The 21,602-nt window shown below is 39.2% G+C and overlaps 2 protein-coding genes and 1 non-coding gene across 3 annotated transcripts; 2 read left to right on the top strand and 1 right to left on the bottom strand.

The window, feature by feature from the left end:
- Positions 1-1,181: 1,181 nt before the first annotated feature.
- On the top strand, positions 1,182-15,699 carry afdnb (afadin, adherens junction formation factor b). Its single transcript, XM_084742621.1, has 24 exons — positions 1,182-1,409; positions 2,985-3,177; positions 4,164-4,270; positions 4,359-4,489; positions 4,597-4,703; positions 4,833-4,913; positions 5,026-5,231; positions 5,375-5,520; positions 5,987-6,081; positions 6,743-7,014; positions 7,297-7,440; positions 10,725-10,923; positions 11,035-11,126; positions 11,216-11,302; positions 11,450-11,515; positions 11,628-11,701; positions 12,721-12,839; positions 12,917-13,075; positions 13,204-13,301; positions 13,480-13,620; positions 13,916-14,803; positions 14,948-15,044; positions 15,146-15,197; positions 15,560-15,699. The coding sequence occupies exons 1-24, from the start codon at positions 1,314-1,316 to the stop codon at positions 15,639-15,641; spliced, it is 3,732 nt and encodes a 1,243-aa protein (XP_084598747.1). The 5' UTR covers positions 1,182-1,313; the 3' UTR covers positions 15,642-15,699.
- dusp23b (dual specificity phosphatase 23b) lies at positions 15,088-19,880 on the bottom strand. Its single transcript, XM_084742620.1, has 3 exons — positions 19,586-19,880; positions 17,549-17,828; positions 15,088-16,200 (listed from the first exon to the last, which is right to left on the bottom strand). The coding sequence occupies exons 2-3, from the start codon at positions 17,816-17,818 to the stop codon at positions 16,015-16,017; spliced, it is 456 nt and encodes a 151-aa protein (XP_084598746.1). The 5' UTR covers positions 17,819-17,828; positions 19,586-19,880; the 3' UTR covers positions 15,088-16,014.
- A 144-nt stretch (positions 19,881-20,024) lies between these two features.
- Positions 20,025-20,107, top strand: trnal-cag (transfer RNA leucine (anticodon CAG)). Its single transcript has one exon. It is a non-coding gene; the product is annotated as a tRNA-Leu (tRNA).
- Positions 20,108-21,602: the final 1,495 nt, after the last annotated feature.

The following is a 21,602-nucleotide window of genomic DNA, read 5'->3' as shown; positions in this document are numbered from 1 at the left end:
TATGTTGTACGCAGCGTCACAACTTTTTCGGAATCAGGATTGTATAAAAAATACAAGTTATGCAACCACTGGCTTCTTTCTATTTCATAAATGTAAATAAAAAGAATTATGCTGATGGCCTGTAGCCTTGTACCCATTTCTAAAATGGATAATCATAACAGAAACTATGTTTTTCCTACTGAAAGGCATCTTCCTGCATTTTCAATCATCCAGACAACAATACCCTTGATTGTTCTGTTTTTTAATGCTATACTGTATATCTAATTAAGGGTTGGTTTTGTTGAGGCTTTTGTTCTATTGTAGGTTTACGCAGAAAGCTTCAGAGCTCACAACAAAAGGTGCCCTACATACATAGTGTTGACTGAATGGGAAGACCATAAATTGTGTTGAAAATCAGTGGTATGCATGAGAAGTGGGATTCCCTCAAGCGTAAATTATCCGTGTCACTGTGAAAAAGAGGATAGAGATCTCTCATGGTGACTGTGAAAATGTCTCTGAGACTCATACTGCATACTGTCAGTAGGGCTACAACTAACGCTACAACTTATTTTCACCATTGATTCAACTGCAGATTATTTTCTGGAATCAATGAATAATTACCAATAATAATTATCTATATTACTATAATTATCAAATGTCCCAAACTCAAGGAGTCTTAATTTACTGTCATAAATGACAAAGGAAAGCAGCTGGAACCAGAAAATGCTTTATCTTTCCTGGAAAAATGCCTGCATCCAATCAGATCAAAATGGTTGGCAACTAATTTTCTTTCAATCAGCTAACCCATTAATTAACTAATTGTGGCAGCTCTAACTGTCAGCATCACATGATGATTTCTACAGCATGATTAAAATATATTAAAACTAGTTAAATAGGCCTGCATATAAATAGTTGCCCCGGCAAAATTGTGGGAAATCAAAATGACCATTTGTGCTCACAGAAATGATAAAGAGAAAATGACATATTGAAATTGGTGGTAGACTATAAAGGTGGGAATCCTTTGACAGATATATGATTAGGACTGTTTGCCTGTTTGCCTCACATAACAAAGATCTACTGACCCGTTAAATGAGGTCAGAGGGTCTGTGGGGGCTTGGAGAGGGGATGTGGGGATGAAGTAGGCAATTATGTTTAAGAACTCACTGCACAGTACAATGAGTTTATAACTAACGGGCAATAGATTGAGGAAGGGGTGCTGTCCTTACCAAGAATAGACCAGAGCTTTTCTAACTCAGGATAGTCTTCTCTGTCTTTTTCTGGGGAAAATCCGCAGCAACCAGTCAGACAGAAACTTTGACTTTAATAGGTGAAAAATGCCAGAGGAGGAAGAGCGAGAGAAATTAGCCAAAGTCATCAGACAGTGGAACAACAACAGACTGGACTTGTTTGAAATCAGCCAACCTGATGAGGTGAGTCGTCTGCAGACATCACACAGGGTTCATAAACCACAGAAATTCTCTGTTTACTTTTGGGTTAACCTTAATCCTCCACACAACTGTCAGTGCCACAGGTTTAGATGCACAGATGCATTTATAACAAGTTATGACACACCCACCAAAGTATGTTTGTTGTACTGTTCTTTAGTATGGTGTAGAGTTGAGGTATTGGGATGCTTCATACATTTTATGAGAATTTATACTTTTACTTCACTACATTAACTGTGCTTTGTTAAATTATTCATGTTTTATCCAATTTTACATGTTTTTTCATGTCAACAATAAAGTGCCTAATAGATTTATATACTGTACTATGAACTATGAACTGCCTGTCACGAAGTTCATTTAAAAATCGGAAGCAGTTGCTTTAGAGAGAAAATATTTAATTTCCTACAGTACATTTTTGAGTGCATTGTGTGCTGGTTGAAGTGACATTCAGTCATCCCCATTTGTTGTCAAAATTAATGACAACATGTTTTTAACTGTTTTTTGTTAGGCTTTTATTATTAAAAGGAGGGAGAAAAGTAAGGGGAGAAGGGGGAAATGTTAGAAATGTTCCTTTCAGGCAGGTAAAGGGTGTTGGTGTCTGTGTTTGATTGACAGCTGTTGGCAGGTTGCCACAGATCTGATGTAACATTGGAGAGAAGAGAGACAAAGTAAACAAACTTGCAAAATAGCCTTTCTTCATGAGCAGACAGCTTCTCCAATTTAAGGATGTTTCTTTATTGTTCATTGTGGTAAACGGAATATTTTTAGGCTTTGAAATTTTGATTGGACCAAACAAGCAATTTCAAAATGTCACCTTGGGCTGTGAAAAATTACAACAGACATATTTCACTATTTTTCAACATGTTTTAGACCATGAACACTATAAAGTTGTAATTATGCTAATACAAACTCAGACTTATTTATGCAACTGAAATTAGAAACAGAAATACAACAGTAAGTACTAGTACTTGTAACACTAGCAAGATATTTATCAGTGTTGATCAGTGTTCAAGCGTTTGGTGAAATTTACATCTTCCTTTGTTGTGACCATAGAGTTTACAATTTACAAGGTTTCTACTGGGAGTTAATGTGGTGGAGAGCAAACCTTGTTGGGCCCAGAAATGTTTAATCAAAACATACATTAGACTAAACATTAGATTATTTTGTCCTGCCACATTTCCCTATGCATCTCTGCTCCTCTGTGTTTGTATAAAGCAAAATAGAAACATTGCATTTAAAGTCCCACTGGGGTCACCCCCTACTGAACATACATGCACTTACCCAAGTGGAATAATCAATTACATTGCATCCTGCTAAGCCACAACTGCAACCCTTGTGAAACTGATTTTCTTTTATGGTAGCGACTTAATACAAGAAGGACGAGTTCAGTAAGTGGAAGACAACCAGCTTTCAAATATTTAAAAGTTTTAATAGATTACAATTTACATTACCTGGTATAATTCCTAAATTCAAAGCGGTATTTTTAAAAAGGGACTCATTCTCTTAGCTTACTCAACAATATGGTTTCAACAATTAAAACATTTTTCTCTTTTCTGGCAGAACTTGGCGTTTCACGGTGTGATGCGTTTCTACTTTGAGGATCATGTTGGAGGAAATGTGGCCACAAAGTGCCTGCGTGTTTGCAGCAACTCTTCAACTCACGAGGTTATCGAAACTCTTTCAGAGAAATTCAGGCCTGATATGAAAATGCTGACCACTAGTTATTCCCTGTATGAGATCCACACTAATAAAGGTAATTACTAAACTCAGGTAACCCCAGGTGAAAGAAATGCATTTAGATTCTGAGCCTGGCTGATTCTTTTCTTCTTTGGTGGAACATAGGATTAATACTCTAAATTCTTTTACTGAATATTGTTAACAATGATATGTCGTTGTATTTGTTTAGATCTAACACAGTAAGCAAAATAATCAAGTGGGTTGACAGAGAATTAATCAGCAAGAATGCTGATTTGGGATGTACTGATTATCAGTGCGGCCAACATTTCTGATTACTGGGGTATGTCTTTTTTAAAAAGAAAAAATCTGATTAGATAAAATAAATGCAGCCTTCTCTGTGTCTGTATTCACAGTTCTGTGGTACTCAACCTCACTGTCCTGTCCACAGCACTGGTTGAATGTTGAAAAGTTCTACTTTAATTAAGCACATGCTTAACGACATTTCAACAAAGTTTTGTCCTGTAGTTTGTTTTATAAATTTCTACACCAAGATTTTCATTTTTACTGCAAAAATATATCTGTTATCAGATTCTTTGAATACTAATAATCAGTATGGGCCCTGAAAACACCACACTGGTCAAACCTTAATTTTGATAATTGATTAATCATTAAAGTTATTTCCTCAACCAAAACTGTGCTGCTTTCAGCCTTCAGCTTTCAGATGACTTGCTAGACCATGTCATAGTAAATTCAATATTTGAAGGTTTTGAACTAGACCAAACAATGAACTGATTCGCTAATCAATATTTATACTGAAAGTAATTCAGTCACACCCCCAAGTTGTTCATTTAAATCAATTCATGAAATATAAAGCAGTATGTTAAAAATTAGCTATACATACTGCATATCAGTGTACCTAAAACCATTAATGTGATTTAACTTGGTCCAGCTGTTCTTTTAGCCTAATTGTTCAGTGATGAGAGCTACAGTAAGGTGGGGTTGAAGTCAGATGATTAAAGAATATGCTCTGATCATTTTTCTGTTTCTTGTGTGTGGAATAAGAACGTAAACTGGATCTGGATGAGAGGCCTTTGGTCGTACAATTAAACTGGACCACGGACAACAGAGAAGGGCGTTTTGTGCTCAAGAAAGACAATGAGAGTTTGGAGGTAAAACTCAAACCATTAATCTAGTCTGCAGTTTCACTCTCTCTTCACTCACACATAATCTCATATCTATGTGTGTTGAACAATAAAGGAAAACTGTCACGAGAAGGAAAAGGGAGGCGTGATCCAAAACTTCAAGAGGACACTGTCAAGAAAAGAAAAGAAGAAAGAGAAGAACAGAACTAAAGACGCTGACAGCAAGTTTTCAGAGGATGAAAATGGGTAACGTTTCATTGTGCAGTATGAAGTTTTATTTTCCAGACTACTGGCTTCGGGCCCATCTAACCGACAGAAAAACATAACATCCACCCCTTTAAACAAATATCCAGGTCAACTGAAAAGCCATTGAACAACAATGACAGCATTTGTGTGTCTAACCATGAGACAAAAAAATGCTGCACAGAAAACAAAAAGCAACAGAGGCAGGCTGCCCAGGGTGAGTAATCTGTATATTTTACAAAAATATAAATAATTATGAACAATACAGTCAAATTAATTTAGATTATGTAAGGTGACTGACATGGCTGCAAGTCATTGTTTTTTCCTCCTCTTTGCTAAAATACAGGAGTAAAGCACACAGGAAGTCCTTATCTTGACTTTTCTGATCAACCTGGATTACCCACTGGAATTAAATTCTGTGATAACTGTGAGTATGAATCAAACTGTGTTATTTTCTAGTTTGACTTGTCAGTTGTGAGCTCACAGTCTTCCCTCTCATAATGTCCTCCTGCCCCCTGCTGGCTTATTTTACATTTCAGCTGAGGAAGCCTTCTTGTCTGCAGTCATAAATTATACCAACAGCTCTACAGTTCATTTCAAGCTCTCACCTGCATACATCCTCTATGCTGCGGGACGCTTTGCTCTGCACCGCCACTACCGGCGAGGCTCTCCACCCTTGGGGCAGACAAACAGTGTACCCTTGATCACAAACAAAATGGTGGCCATGACAGGGAAGGTCATCCAGGCAAGTATAAGAAGAAAACTCGTACTTTCGTTACTTTCACACACACTGAATGCATGACAGTTTATAAGCACACAGAGACCAAAGTCACGTCTGCCAGGTGCTCTGTGAGTTTACATGACATGGCTGCTATATTTGCCTTGCAGAGGCAGCAGGCCATTGCTGGCGCTCTCGCCTTCTGGATGGCCAACTCCTCTGAGCTGCTAAACTTCCTCAAGCATGACAAAGACCTCGGCCCGCTCACACAGCAAAGTCAGCTGGATCTGTCCCACCTGGTGCACAAAGCTTACAGGTACAGACAACGGACGTGACCGTGGAGATTCAATGATTTGAATCCAAACTGAAACTGCAGCACACACTCAACAACACAGCCTTACACCACCTATGAAATGAGTCACTGTACTGAAAACATGTAATCAAAAGTGCAGCTAAAAATCAAACATGACCCCAGTCTCTACCTATTCAAGCCTTTGCCCTCTTAAAGGCACTGCAAGTCTCCTGCCACCAAAACAAACTGCCTTTAAAAATAGGTTTCTCACTGCGATAGCAACCCTGAACTCCCAAATCCCAACCACACAGTGTACACAAGCACGTCAACGCTGTTATTTCAACATGCAGTTTTTCTAACGTCTTTGTCTGTAAATACTTTCTATAAACAATGAATTATCGCCCAATCCAAACAGAAAATATGTGCTTATGCATGCTATACATAATGTACAGTGTAAAATGTTTGTTTATGTGTGTTTTGTTCCCCTAAGTTGCCTGCTACAGTGTCTACAGAATGAGTTAAGAAAGCACTTGCCAACTTTTTTGATTGATCCTGAGCAACATGGCCCACTGCCAGCTGGTATAGGTAAATGTTTGTTTATTTACAAATACTACAGCAATTACCAATGATCAATTATCTTACTCAATACACCATAAAATTGGTAGTTGGTAGATCAGATTATTTGAAGTGGGTTTGTATGTGGTACCTATTTCAGTCAGTCAATTACCTACAATGGATGGCCTTTGACACATCCCAGTTTGGAGAAGCAGTGGGAGTACCTGTATAGGAAGCTAAGAAATGTATTGTTGTGGACAGGGTCAGTAGTTAAACGTATTTTAGCCATCTAAAAAGGCCTATCCAAAAGAACAGGTGTATGCTATATTTAGAATGTTTTCACCACTTTACCAGGCCATCAAATAGCCTTTTCTGATGGGAAACTGCTGTTACACAAGCTAAAAATTACTCTCTCTCTCTCGGTCAACCAGTCTCCCTTCACAAAATCAGCAGTTTTACCCTGCAGAATCCAGAAGTTGCTGGTCTACCGCTGCCTCGAACTGTTAGATTGCGCAATTATGTGACTTTGGTGAATCAGAACATACATAACAATAGCACAAACAAACTAACCGATCAAGGCAATAATGACCTCATACAACCCCACAAATAATCCAAAGACTCTTAAAAGAGCTGTGATGTTGCAAGACGCCTTGCAAATGCTACATATAAACTTTTATCTTCTCTGTTGCAGAGATGGTGCTGAACACTTTAATGAACACCATGTCTCTTTTACGCCGCTGTCGGGTCAACCCTGCCCTCACCATCCAGCTCTTCTCCCAACTCTTCCACTTCATCAGTGTCTGGCTCTTCAACCAGCTCATGAGGCCAGAGGCCAACACTCCAGGCCTGCGCTCCCACTACTGGGGAGCTGCTCTCCGTCAGAGGCTCATGGCCATTGAAGCCTGGGCGGAGAGGCAGGGCCTGGAGCTGGCTGCTGACTGCCACCTTGGACACATTATCCAGGTCAGGCTTAATATTCGTAAAAACAAGGCTTAAGCTGTTTAAGAAAAGCTGCATGGTCAGTGTCTTGTATCCACCAACATATTAGAGGTTTCTACCTAAAAAAAACTCCAGAAACCTGTATCAACTGTTCTTTTCTACCTCATTATATGAGCTTCTTTGTGAGATAACACATTTGTGAACTTTTTTATGCCTTGCAGTTTTTACCTCAGGTTTTAATTATGTGTCACTGCATATATTTCAGTCAGTACAACTGTTAAAATAGCATTGCCTGGCTGTTTCTAGGCAACCATGCTCCTGACCATGAATAAGTACTCAATGAAAGACGCGAAGGACATCCAGAATACCTGTTTCAAGTTGAACTCACTGCAGCTGCAGACATTGCTAGCTGGCTACCTCTATGCAACCAATGAGCCTCACATCCCCCCTGTGAGTACTTCTCATGTATTCCTCCATTTCCTCCCATGCTTCTCTTGTTTTCCCTGTTGGAAACTATGATGCTGCTTTCTAGGCCTAATCCTTTCAAGACATATTTGATATCGAGAGGAATAGCCTGTAGAAATGAAAGTACTGCTACTAATCAGAGCTCAGATCAGAGCTTTTTTATGTGAACAGAGAGTATGTGATATACAGAGTCGATATTTGGGCTTCTATGTAGCAGCAGCATCAACCACAGAACAGGACAGCAGCAGTATAGATTTAATAATATGAATAATTAATAATGGTGATGAATATGACTAAATAATATATGAAGAATAGTAAAGCCAATTGTCACACAAATCCATTGGTTTAAAGAGAAATATTTCTCCAATATTCTGCTAAACATGAAGTGTGTAAAGAAAATATGAATGTACCCACACGATGTGTGACAAAAACCATGCCAAGTTCACTATTAGCCAATATTACAATGAGTTTATTTGGTGAACAGGCTGTGCAGAAGACAACAGTCAAATACAATATTTCCCTCTTGCAGAGCTTCAACTTATTATCTGTCATAGCTGCATCACTCTATTGGGAAATATGCCACAAACCCAATTCAGCCCCTAACAGTTATATTCAAACAAATATCACAATTCATATTTCTCTATGAATATCAAAGCAACCACAGTATTTCTAATTTACATTCGATCGTCTTATGATCCTCTCATTTATATCATTTTCATTTTTCTTATATTTTCATACCTGATAATGTTTTTGCATTTTTCTTGAGTTGCATAAATCAAGCTGCCAACTTTGTTAGGGTTCAGTTTTAAAAAAAAAACTTTAAATAAACAAATACAATTAAACCTAAAAATTTGTTTTATGGAGTTATTTGGAATGATAACGTGAGTTTGTTTGAAAACTGGTATGCTTTGTGGTTAGAGCTGCTACTAACAATGAATTTAATTTCAAATAAATTAAAGATTGATCAGTTATAAAAATTAAAATGATTAAAATATCTTTTTTCAATCAGCTAATCGATTGACACCATATTCACATTAGTAAGAGACCTGCTGGGTTTTTTCAATAATTGTTAGACAAATGGATGGTAGCTCTGTCATTTGCAGTGTTGTGCTAGTTACTGAAAAGCAGTAACTAGTTACCGCTACTAGTTACTTTATTTCAAAAGTTACTTTACTGATTACTTACACCAAAAGGTAACGCAGTACTGTGAAAAGTAACTTTTTAGTTACTATGAAAAAAAAGGTCTCCCATTAAGTTTTAAGTTAAGTTTTCTTTAACTCGTGTAGATCGTCTGGCCAAGTGTTTGTTCTGTTTGTCCCTTGCGAGCTACCATACTTGTAGTTCTGTTTTACAGTCAGCCAATCAGAATGCTTGTTGTACTGGCAGTTCAGTGATTCAGGAAGACGCGGTTTGTCTTATAATGTCCACCTGGTTAGCTATGTGGCAGCTAACAATAAATCCTGCAGTTCTGTCATACGTTGGAGTGATTAATGACTCTCACACACATACAGAAGGACTAATTTCTTTAACTCGGTTTCCATTTTTGCGTATTCGCGCTCCAGGTACTAAGAAAAAGTGTTTCGTCCCATTTGCCGTGTGACGCCCGGTATCATGATAACTAGCTTCCCGAAAGCGGGCGACTCCACAGTAGAAATTGGCTGCATGTCTTCTACAACATACCTTGCAATGGCTTTATCAACTTTTTCCTGGTTTAGCAGGAGCAGTCAGTCCCTCGGTTCAAATCCAGCCGCTGTTGCTGAGGTGGTGGAGGTGAAGTGGCATCAGAGTCTGTGTCTGTGCTTCGTCGCAGCATGTTGTTTCTGTAGGTGTTTCAACAGGTTTGAATCGCTATTTTGGGCAGTAGATAAGATCTTTGATCCAAGACACAACTTACATTTAACTAAAACGTTCTTGTCTTTGTGCTCGCCAAAGGTCAAGTAGTGAGAATATCTCCATGTAAAGAAACTTGACTTGGCCTCCGCCGCTGACGCCATGATGATACCAGTCTTGTAAACAGACACGCCCACACGGCATGTCTTCTCCCGTCTCCCCGCTGACACACACACACACACACACACACACACACAGACACACACAGGAAGATTCAGGACTACACGGCTCTGGCTGCAGCTCAGTCTCTAGCCGAAACTACACAAAAAAAATAACGCAAAATAACGGAGTAACGCATCATGTAGTAACGTTAACTGAGTTACTGAATTTAAAAAATAATGCGTTAGATTACTAGTTACTGCAAAAAATAACGGCGTTTCAGTAACGTGTTACCAAGTCCCAACACTGGTCATGTGAAATCAGAATTTCATGACCGTGTATCTCATTTTTGATAAACTGTCAGATTTAGTGTTTCTTTATGGGGTGAAAAAAATCTCCTACTTATTAAGAAAAATAAATAAATAAACCCTCTTGGCTTAGCACTCAGGAAAAGTTGATTTTTAGAGACACATGGTTCTCACGGGTAGCAACGCTACAAACATATGCTGATTTTATAGAATAAAACACAAATAAAATTACTCAACAGTATATAAAGGCATTGGAATTAGCACAACCTTAAACAACTACAGCAGTAAAATGTAACATTAATACTGAAGCATCACGTATAATAAAACATGGACAGAGACCGTTCTGACTATTTTTACTTTTGGTATTTTAAGTACAGTTTCTGATAATACTCACATAGTTTTACTTAAATTAGTTTTTCAGTGCAGTACCTTTACTTGTAATAAAATATTTCTGCGGTGTGGTATTTTATTTAGTTTTACTTACTGCTACAGCCAGTGCTACAGCCAGTGGTGAAAGAAAATATTTAGATCTTTGACTTAAGTCTATATGATATTAATGTCCTGCATTCTTACTTTCTTACAGTAAGTAAAGTATGCAAGAATTGTTACCAAATTGTAGTTAAAGTATTCAAAACAAAAGTTCTCATTGTACAGTAAGAGGAAGTTATAGTATAAATACCTCAAAACTGTACGAGTACAGTCCTTGAGTAAAAGTCCTTGGTTACTTTCCACCTAACTCCCACTACTGTTACGACAGTTTTTACATAACATACATTACTTTAATTTTATCTTTTCTCCTGGGAGGTCAACGGTCAGGGTCATCAGCGGGAAGGTTGTCAGGGTCACAGCAGACAGATTGGATGTCCTGTCCCTGAAGCCTTGTCATAGAATGACAAATGCCAATCTAGACACCAGAACGACCTTTTCCTGAAATGTTTCCGCTGTCTGATCCACTTGTCATCCTCGCTGCAGGATTTGATCGATGCTGTGGTGACGGCTGCGGAGGCCTCTGCAGATAACCTGATTCGGAGCGAAGGACGGGACATCCAGCTGGAGGAGAGCCTCGACCTCCAGCTGCCCTTCCTGCTGCCGGAGGGAGGATACTCCTGTGACACTGTGAGAGGAATCCCTCCAGGGTTTAGAGAATTTTTGGAGCCTATTTGCCGGAAAGGTAGCTATGGGATATTCGCAAAAAAGTATATAATGTATTGTATGTAAGATGAACACAGCAAACAGGGTTCTTTGTTAGACATTTGTACTGAATAACGTCCTTGTCTCACAGGTCTCTGCTCTTTAACATCCCAGCCAAACTCCAAAGGTGACTGGACCGTGTACTTCAGTGAGCCAGCTTCTTTTGCAGAGAGCAGTTTCTTGGTAAGAAAAAAAGACAGACTGCTCAGATGTGTTGTAATTTGATTTCATTTTAAAAAAAGCAGTCATATTATTTTATTTCTGTTCAATAGACAGGACACAGAGAGCCAGAGATTATGACCATCACACTGAACAAACCTCTCAACAGTGGGATGGGGGTCAGCATTGTGGCTGCCAAGGTGACTGCCTCAGTTCTGCCAAAATGTTTTTTTTGTTTTTTTTTTTTGCCTAATTGTGATGTGTTCAGTAACTGGAACTGTTCAAACATGAAAAATATCTGCTGAACGTCTCAACTAATTAATGTCTTCCCTCTTATTTTGCCACAGGGCGCAGGGCAAGGTAACCTTGGGATTTATATCAAATCTATTGTCAAGGGAGGACCGGCTGAGATGGTGAGATCAAACACGTTTTTTGATTGAACTTGATGTAAAGAGTTATTTTAATGGAATTATACGAGGAGAGTTTGGAATAATAGGTAAGATCTCGTGTCTCTCCTTTGTGTAGAATGGCAGGTTAACAGCTGGGGATCTGCTGCTGAGCGTGGACGGTCAAAGCCTGGTCGGCATCAGCCAAGAAAGGTAACCACCTATCAGCCTGTTATACAACTGGCTGGAAAAAGTTTGTTTAGTCATGCTCGCAGCTTGGCGCTTAGAATGGTGTTGGCAGTCTATTGGTCAGTTGTTCCACCACTTTGGTCCAGACTGAAATATCTCGGCACCCACTGGTTGGATGACCATGAAAGTTTGTGCTTTCATTGCCCCCCGAGGATGAATTCCTAATAACTTTCGGTCTTGTCTAAATGGTAAACCTTTGAATAACTCGCAAGATATGCACACGCTGTTGCTTCATACTGTATTCTGAAGCACCTTGCATATGTGAGAAGTTCCATCAACAGTTTCCCTTCAGGGCTTTCTGCCAGAAAGCTGCTGTTCTTGTCCCATGTGAAACCCTAATTCAATGATGAGTTATTATTTAAATTTTTTCCTAAATCTAACCAAGCAGCAGAATTCAGATTTGTAGTTCTGAGTGAAATATCTCAACATCTTTTGGATGATTTAATTGCCACGAAATTCGCCACACACATTCACATTCCCTTCAGGATGAATTATAACGTTGGTGCTCTCATAACTTTTCAGCATACTTTTAGTACACACCACAGCTACCCTAACAAAGTACCTACTGTTGCATGCAGTACGCACACAATTGGGACACACCACTATAATACTGTGCCTTGAACTTTGACCCTCTTACTCATACATCTGTCGCAGTCCATAGCACAAAATTTGAAGTAAACAGGAGAACACAGCATCGGTGAGTTGTCATCTGTCTGTGCACTTTCGGCAGCTCAGTCGATGTAAATATCTTCAGAGGACTGTGTTTCAGAATAGCCAGAAAAGACAAGAGCCAGATAATCTCATATATTTTGTGGCTTTTGTGATAGTTTTGAGATAGAACAACTGAAGATATGACGGGAAAGAAGGTTGAATGATATTAAATAAACAAAGTCTATACAGTCTCACTGTTTCACTTGCTTGACTAACAGTTTATTAAGGCAATAAAATGGTGAAATAATCATATAAATCTTGTATTGATTCAGGGCAGCAGCAATCATGATGCAAACCGGCCCCATTGTGACCTTACAGATTGCAAAGTTTGGAGCGAGTTACCACGGCCTGGGGGCTCTGCTGAGTGAACCAGCCTCAGAGCGAACTACGGGTAAATACACAATAAAGGTTTAATCATTGTCTTTTTTTTCACTTTCAGGTTCTAATTAAGAACTTTTGCTTCACTAGGTGGAAACATCCATGCTAATCCAGATGGTAAAGCGCTCGAGCTGTACAGTGTTGTGGATCCCGGTCCCTCGGAGCAGCTCCACGGAAGCAGCAGAAGGAAGAAAGAGCAGATAATGCAGAGGAACAGACAACTGTATCGCTCCAACCCCAACATGACCAGTGGGTGCACTTCTGTTTTCATCACTTACCGCTGCTGGGCCCGAACAGCAAAGGCCTTAATTGGAAATATGTTGAATGCTTGAGGGCAAATCGTAAGATCAACTCCATTTATTTTGTCCTTATTTCAGCAGATTTTGGCCCCGAGGATGGAGATGAACCTGGTGACCCTGTTATGAGAAGGAACAACATGGCTGCTGTCTCCAGTATCAACGTTTGCGCTGCTGATGTGAGGTTTTTACAGATTTTTCCGTCTAATTGTTCTAACATTTGTGAAATGTTCAGTCACAATAGAGAACAGTGTCAGCTAAATACCCAGCCTGTAAGGAGATGCTGTATATATACCATTTTAACTGAATTAAAGTCACAAAATGATTTTTTTCTTGAATTTTTGTGTCTGTATTCAGACATTTCACAGGGAATACTTGACACTTCCAACCCCTAAATCTCAGGACAAGAAATCATCTGAATCCGGTCGGCAACAGCAAACACTCAAAGTGTCTTTGAGGCCTTTAGATGGACAGAGCTCCACAAAGAGGACCTTAATGGTAAGTCTTTATTAAAGTACTGCACTGTACTTTCTTTTTACTGCTCTATAAGAACATGATGTTTGTAGCGTTGCTGTCTTATAAGAACCACAATGCATTTTCCAGCCAATCCAAGAGAGTTATTTAAAAAAAAGTTAATTTATCTTAAGAAGGAGGCTTGAGATGCTGAGAGATGCATATTACACTGTATAAAGTGGAGATGGAGATGATAGGAAAGTGCAATTACCTTGAATTTGTAGATAAGTACATGTGTAATATACATAAATAATAAAAACCTCTCTATTTCCTCTTGTAGCGCCAGGCCCTGTCACAGGAGAACTTGTGCATGGACAGTGGAGGCCCCCTGCTGGACAAAAGGCAGAACTTGTGGGAGCAGGATGAGCAGCGTGCAAAGAAAACCATGAACCACTATTCATCTTTCCCAATTCGCTCAAGTGTTTCTTCTCATGACATCCTCTCAGATGACTGTTCTCCTACAAAGCGACAGCAGCAGGGCGGTCGTACGAGTGGCGCCGGTGTCTGGAGGACCCCTTTCTCACAACATCCAACACCTACGCCTTCGATCCAGCCAATACGCATCGACATCCCTGTAACCAGAGCAGTGAACACACACGCAAACCCTCCACTCACCACCTTCCAGAGTTCATCTTTACTGGCGGTGAAGAAGAGTCAAACTCTTAAAAAGAGTCCTCAGAACCAAGCTCATCATATTTATGCGTGTCCCATCCCTGCAACCAAGAAGCTGCTTCCACCCTCACTCCTGTCACAGCAGCACAGATCCACCACACTCAAGGATCAAGGAGCTAAACCACAAACAAGCAACACTCCGACCAAACATGTCTCCTTCCAAGAGCCTCCCACCCAGCAGAAGCAGAGCTCAGGTCCTGCAAAGCACAGAGACCCTCAGGAGCTGTCTGACCCCTGGAGGAGGGAGGCCCAGGAGCAGCTGGAGAAGCGGCAGAGGCTTCACGTGGTGGAGCTCCTGGAGCAGGAGGTGCAGGAGCTCCAGGCTAAAGAGAGGCGCACGGTGGAGGAGAGCAACCGGCTCAGAAAGCTCAACCTGGAGTGGCAGTTTCAGAAGAGGCTGCAGGAGATCCAGCAGAGAGGAGAGGAGGAGGAGGAAGAGGAAGATGAGGATTTGAACATGATGCTGACGATACAGCAGCTGGAGAACAGAGCACAGGTGAGGCGTGACACAGGAAGCAGGTAAAGGGATGATCCAAGCAAAAATATTTATAGAAGAAGAGGGTAAAGAAATCCTGATATTATGAAAAGGCAATCTGGGAAATGTAGGAAAACACCAACCAAAGTTGTTTCCCATCTTTAGAACAGAAGCTCTGCTGGGAACGTCAACGCTGAATTGAAAGAGCTGGAAAAGCAGGCAGGAACTCATCTGTCCCACAGGGAAGACAAGGCAGTGACAGGTAATTGTTTGCTAATACATTACATATTTTGATTTCAGCTTCATTTATTCATCAGACAAATTATTTTATTGCACATTAAAACATTTCCATGTTTTTGGCAGATCAGAGATCAAGCGGACCAAGTCAGGACAATAACAACATGGCCTCAAAAGGGTGAGTTTTCAGCTGTCCAAGAAAAGAAACTCAGTCAAATCTAACAAGCAGCTATTTATGCACCATTACTTTTCATGACAACTTAATGACACAGAAAAGTCCACGCACAGTTGTGTGCAATCACAACAAGCTTCTTAATTCAATCTAATTCTACTTTTTAACACAGTGACACATTATTGCAATTAAATTATTTCAAAAATGTTCAAAAAAAAGTGTTGAGAGAGCTCCCTGAGTAAAATAAATCTGCAGACTACACTCTATACGTATACTTTAAAACAGCACAGGATACTGTTTGTGTCCCCAAAGTGATTCCCCGATAATAAAATTCAAGTATTCCTGCTAATACCATTGTTTATTCACAGAACCCAGGAGGAGGACGTCAAGAGAGCATCAGCTCCTGAAAAGCTCACATTCAAGGAACGTCAGCGTCTCTTCAGTGCATAAATGAAGGTTAAAGCCACGTAAATAGAAACCTCAATGGAGAAAAATGTCTATATAATCTATATAAACAAAAGTAATGATGTGCTAGCAAATGACAGTATACAGTACCATGTAAAAATGGAGTGTGTGTATGTATTTACAGTAGAAATGTTTGTCTTAGTGAAGGGTCCCAGGGGTCGTACTGTAAGCAATGTCAATATTGAGTTCAGTATTGTTGTCCAGGACATCGTTTCATCACCTGTTCAAACTTTAATTTTCGTATTTTCTATTCCTAGATAATAAAGTATTCATTTACATATACTTGAGGCACTTCTTCCACTTATTTTATGCTTATTAACTGTAAAAAACATTGTGGTGTCCGAACTGTTCCTTTATGTTACTTTGTGCGCTGATAAAACTGCACCACGGCCTTCTCTTGTTCGTGAGTTTCGATCGAGCCATGTCGCAGTCTGCGGATCTCATTGATGGCTTCGATCCCCGATATCTTCCTTGTCTTCACCAGGTAGCAGGCCAACATGGTCCCTGTTCTCCCATGACCGTGAAGGCAGTGAACTCCCACACCCTGAAGAGCAACAATACGATATTTATTTTGATAAATCATCTGTAACACAGCAGACGCATCCTCCATTAATTATTATTGTTACAAAACAGGAACTTACATTTTGTTTTGGTTCAGTTTGTAAATTTGTCAACAAGTTGTTTGACAGAAATACTATTTTGATTATTGATCACTCACTTATGTAATTTTTTTCTGTGCAAAACATCCACTGGTTCCAGCTTTTCAATTGTGAGGATTTGCTGCCTTTCTTTGTCTTATGTGATGTTAGAAACTTTATTAGGCAAAACAAGCAGCAATTTGAAGACATCACTTTGGATTTCATTTAAGTACAATAAGTACTTTTAATATTTTTATAGAGCAAATGATGAAACATTTAAATGATAACTGAAAATGAAAGTTATTAAACTGCTGAACAAAATGAGGGTTACAGACCCTGTCTGACTACTGGAAGAAGAAAATCAGATACTACAAACATCGACAGGCCTGCAAATAACAATTATGTTCATTAGATTAATCTGCCAATGATTTTCACAATTAAAATAGTGTGAAAATGCACATCACAAGTTCAAAGTGAGGTCAAAGTGACGTCTTCAAGTTGCTCCTTTTGTCCAAACAACAATCCAAAACCGAAAGACCCATTTACTGTAATAAGTAAATAAAATAAATAACTAGTGCTGCAACTGCCAATTATTTTTTATTATCAATTCATCTGTTCATTATTTTCATGATTAATCAGTTAGTTGTTTCATCTGTAAAAAGTCAGACAATGGTTGAAAAATATTGGTCAGTGTTTCTCAAAGCCCAAGATCATTGTCTTTTTTAATCCACAGCACAATTATCAAAATAGTTGCCAATTAATTTAATAGTCGATTAATAATTGATTAATTATTGCAGCTCCATAAATGACAAAGAAAAGCAGCAAATCATCACATTTAAGAAGCTGGATCTAGACATGTCTTTACTTTTTTGCTTGAAAAGTGACTGAATTGATTAACTGTTTATCAGAAAAGCTGGCAACTAATTTTCTTTTGATCTTTTGCAAAAGAAAAAAGAAAAAAAAAGATCCCATCCCATACACTGACAAAGGCTTTTAAAGCTTTGTCCTCTTTTGCATTTTGATTCATGCACTTTGGAGGAGCTGGGAGGTTGTGAAAGCCAGTTTTTCCTTTCCACTGTGCCAGGAATTTCACCAAAAGTCAAGTAAACTTGATGCCAAATATATTAGGTTACAGCAGTTGTGGCTTGTGAGCCTGCACAGTACAATACTAGACTCAACCGTGAATAGTCCTGAAAGTACTTAATAACCATTAGCATCCGTCAAACACAGTCTATCAAGTATCTGAGTTCTTACCTCCCCCTTGGCGTTGGCCTCCTCCACGATGGAGAGGAACCTATCAATCTGACTCGATGACGGAGGAGTGAAGTCTGCTATCTTGATGTGGTGCAGCTGTAACTCTGGGCACGTGTCATGGTACGGTGGTTTTCTCTCACACAGGCAGACCAGGTGTTTGATACCATTGTCCAATAGGTACTGGTATTCACATGTCATCCTGGGCAATGCCAGTCCGGCCAGTTTGCCCGGTTCAACCCAAGAGAAATTGTGAGGAGCAAAGGAGGCCATACCTGTCAGTCTGAGAAGAGGAGAGAAAGTTACAGAGTCAAAACAGTTTATTTGCATACATCTCTGTATTACTCAATATGCTTTATGCTAAACAAAAGATACGAAAACTCAATCATAAAATCTTTTACCAAAAACATTCAGTGTCTCTCTGGTTAAACACTCACACATGGATATAAAAACAGGGGATAAAGGACTTAGAACAAAAACTTAAGCAATTGCTCAGGTTATTTGTGAGCACCATAAAGTTAATACAGCTGTAGCCAGGTGAGACTTCCAATAACATTTTGTAGCAAGCATTTACCTTTCCAACAAACTGAATAATTCAGGTAAATTCATTTAGGAGAGTGTGAGAAAGTGCAAAGCATAAATGCTCAGGACAGGCGTGTTGACAGCTTCAAGCTATTTGTCTAGTCAACATCAGGATACTGGCTCAGCCAGATAGCTCAGTGTCTGACAGGGGGATTAGTTTGACATCAGTACATATTTCAACATAATAAGATACAGGCCTTAATGTGAAAATAAACCCTGTCGGTCTCACCAGACTCCACCTAGTTTTACAGAAAGATTAGGAGAATAAGGCAAGAGTGGAGCATAGAGATACTCAACTCTACGAAGTTGAGATGGTCCAATCATTTTCTAATTCACAATGAAAATAAAGTGACATTGTTTTTCCCAAGATGGAGGGACAGATATGGCAGTTTTTTTATGGAAGAATAAATGAGGCTGTTAGAAGGATAGTCTTCGCATGATGGCCTTTCAGGCTGTGCACAGTGCAGCAGGATCAGAGGGTGAGCTGTGCAGGGGGAGACAACTGTGTAATTATGCTATTCATTCTGGTAAGAGCAATTCATGTTTATGGCTTATGTTTATGAATCATTTCAACATTTCAGTGATTGCATGATGGAAGTAAAGGGCCATCCACACCCAAGAACTAGAACTATAAAAATATTGTCAGCTTCGTTTCAACTCAAGTGGATGGAGAAGTCCACAACACAATTATTGAGCTGCGGTCTGGACTCGTCCATCCACTTCACTTAAAGCAATTTTTACCAACTGCTTTAAGTGAAGTGACATTGCATTTTGACCAAATGCAGCAATATCAGTATTTCTATACTGCGATAATACTGTAGGGATTACTACTGGTCCTTTTGCAAAACATTACAATGAGATTTTTGATAAATAATGTGAATACAGTGAGTAAAGGCAAATAGTAACCCCAACACTATGTCACTTTACTGTAATGGAGCCTTAAAAACCAGGAAAAGACAAACCTTAAGCAATATCATGATATCTATAATCTAAAACAATATCTAAAATTATACCACAATATTGATATAATATCAGTACATTGCCCAGACGTAGATTGACTGGGTTTAAAAAAAAATCTTTAAAATGTTGCCATAGCATTTCCAAATAAAATACAATTGCAAAAGATTAGCTTTTTATGGGCTTTTTAATGTTTACTCGTGTTATGTGTTTACTGACGTTATTATTAATGTTTGTTTATTTACTGTCCCCTGGTCTCCTTTCATTTGGCAAAAGTGGCCCCCGGGGCAAAACGAGTATCCATCTGATAAATCAAGAAATTAGTTAGCTGCTTAACTTAGTCTGAAGCTAACTAGCAGCTAGCTAACGTTATCTTGCAGTCTGTAAACGCTGCTAATGCTAACCATTTTAAAGTTAGCTATTAGCTAGCCCGTCTATTATTGAACACAGTCATGTATCAATGCTCCGTCCCTCCCGCAAACTACCCGCAAAAGTACTCACAGTTTTCCTTACAGATGAATGGACGTCCCTTCACTTGCTAACCGTTAAGCTAAATGCTACCTTACACTGATAGCAAAGTTAACTGAGATAAACCCTGTTTACTGCATGTCCGCTTGCCTACTACTACAAACGCGTTACATAACCAACCAACGTTAGCTTTTGCAATGCTAGGTGGGACAGAGCACCTGTCATTATAAATCAACTCTGGAAAGTAAAATGAACAGAGAAGTTAACATTAGCCAACATCAGCTGATAAGATGTATGAGGTACATTTGCCGACAGCAGCCTGAGAAGGAGGGATATTTGCTTTAGCGGCTCCGTGAGCACTCTGTAGACATTCTACAAACGTTAGCTAACATTATGCGAACATAACAGAATCACTTGAACGCATCAGCGCCGCAAAGAATCAATGGGATCCTTTCCCCACGGTTCACTTCCAGTCAGGATGGCCGAGCGGTCTAAGGCGCTGCGTTCAGGTCGCAGTCTCCCCTGGAGGCGTGGGTTCGAATCCCACTTCTGACAGTAACTTTCTTATTTTTTTTTGTACAGTTCATATTGGTCTGGAAAGGCTGTATTAATAGCCTACCTAAAAGAAAAATCACTAGCATAAAATAGCATTTCAGTCAGATAACACAGTGTTAAACCTGACAGCCCTCAAAGTAATGTCACATAAAGTACTGTATTAAGTGTGTATATACTCACCATATCGCCTGATAAATAAAAACAACAACAAAAAATAATAATAATACATAAATTAGAATGAATGAATATCACGGAACGCCCCTCATTCTTAATCCGTCGTAATTCGTCAAATGTTGAAGCGGAGGAGAATTCACCAAGATGATTGGTTGCTGAATGTTGAAACCGCGAAACGTTATTGGCTGATTTTGTCCAACACTGTGAATATTAAACAGATTATCATCCAGAGAAATATTCTGCTTCGTAGTCAAAACATTTTGGTCTCAAAGAGACACCTTATTAGATAACATTAGCAGACAGGTAATAAAGTGTTTATAATGTATAAATAGAAATGACAGCATAACAACAGCATTAGCATTAGTGCAATGCTTAAGTTATGTAGTATAGTATATAGGTACGTTTTAAACATGTTATAAATACTCAGCATGTCGCTTTGGTATGAATTAATGCCTTCTGTTAGATTCGATCGCCTCCTAATTTGCCTAATATTCACTGTTTATGAACTTTCTCTGCTCAAACAGTTCGCCGTAATTGGTCAAATGTTGAAGCGGGGAAGAATCCGACAAGATGATTGGTCGCTGAATGTTGAAGCTGTTAAATGTTATTGGCTGGTTCTGTCCGATTTTTGGAGAATATCGATGAACCGACCCTGAGCATTCAGTTCGCAGTTCGTTGGCGCGGGTACGAATCCCACGTCTGACAATAACCGTTCCTCATAGTTTACAGTTTCAGGTTGTAGTCAAAGGAAATAAAAACAATATTCGTTTTTAGTTAAGTTAGAATCAGTTGTTCCAACTTCCAAATAATGTGATTAAAGTTAAAATATTGTATTCCTCTTTTTGCTGGGGACCTCCTACAGCCCAGTTTGAAAACCACCGGTCTGCAGTACATACAGGTTGATCCTTGGTATTATTCTGATTATAATAGTATGTTTATGATATGTATACTATGTATACATGGCAGTAACCTTTTTCATAGTTTACTGCTCCGGGTTGGAGTCTCCCCTGGAGGCGCGTGTTCAAATCCCACACTTGGCAATGCATTTTTCTGTTTGTCCACAGTACATATAGGTTGAATTTGTGCTTTGTAATTTTGATTATCTCATTGTATTATTGTTAGAATGTTCATTATGGTGTGTTTATGTTACGTATTCCACTTCTGAAAATACATTTGTTTCATAAGCATTACCTCTTTCCATGCACATGTGCTGGGTTGGCCAGAGTACTACAGTTCCAAGTCACAGTTTCTGCTGGAGGCGAGGTTTCAAACCCCAGTTCTGGCAGTAACCTTTTCTCATAGTCCTTATAAGTTGTGTTTA

The sequence above is a fragment of the Lutjanus erythropterus genome, chromosome 18 (genome assembly GCF_056507025.1).
Source record: "Lutjanus erythropterus isolate fLutEry1 chromosome 18, fLutEry1.hap2, whole genome shotgun sequence".
NCBI classification, from domain to species: Eukaryota; Metazoa; Chordata; class Actinopteri; order Lutjaniformes; family Lutjanidae; genus Lutjanus; species Lutjanus erythropterus.
This window is presented reverse-complemented; position numbering and strand designations above follow the sequence as displayed.

What these genes read in the sequence shown, in the direction of transcription:
- dusp23b (XM_084742620.1), bottom strand. Translation starts at nt 17,818, where the DNA reads ATGGCCTCCTTTGCTCCTCACAATTTCTCTTGGGTTGAACCGGGCAAA. An exon ending in AGGCCAACGCCAAGGGGGAG is followed by an intron (nt 16,201 to 17,548) that starts GTAAGAACTCAG and finishes GTTGCTCTTCAG; the next exon opens with GGTGTGGGAGTTCACTGCCT.
- afdnb (XM_084742621.1), top strand. Translation starts at nt 1,314, where the DNA reads ATGCCAGAGGAGGAAGAGCGAGAGAAATTAGCCAAAGTCATCAGACAG. An exon ending in TCAACGTTTGCGCTGCTGAT is followed by an intron (nt 13,302 to 13,479) that starts GTGAGGTTTTTA and finishes GTCTGTATTCAG; the next exon opens with ACATTTCACAGGGAATACTT. An exon ending in GGAAGACAAGGCAGTGACAG is followed by an intron (nt 15,045 to 15,145) that starts GTAATTGTTTGC and finishes TGTTTTTGGCAG; the next exon opens with ATCAGAGATCAAGCGGACCA.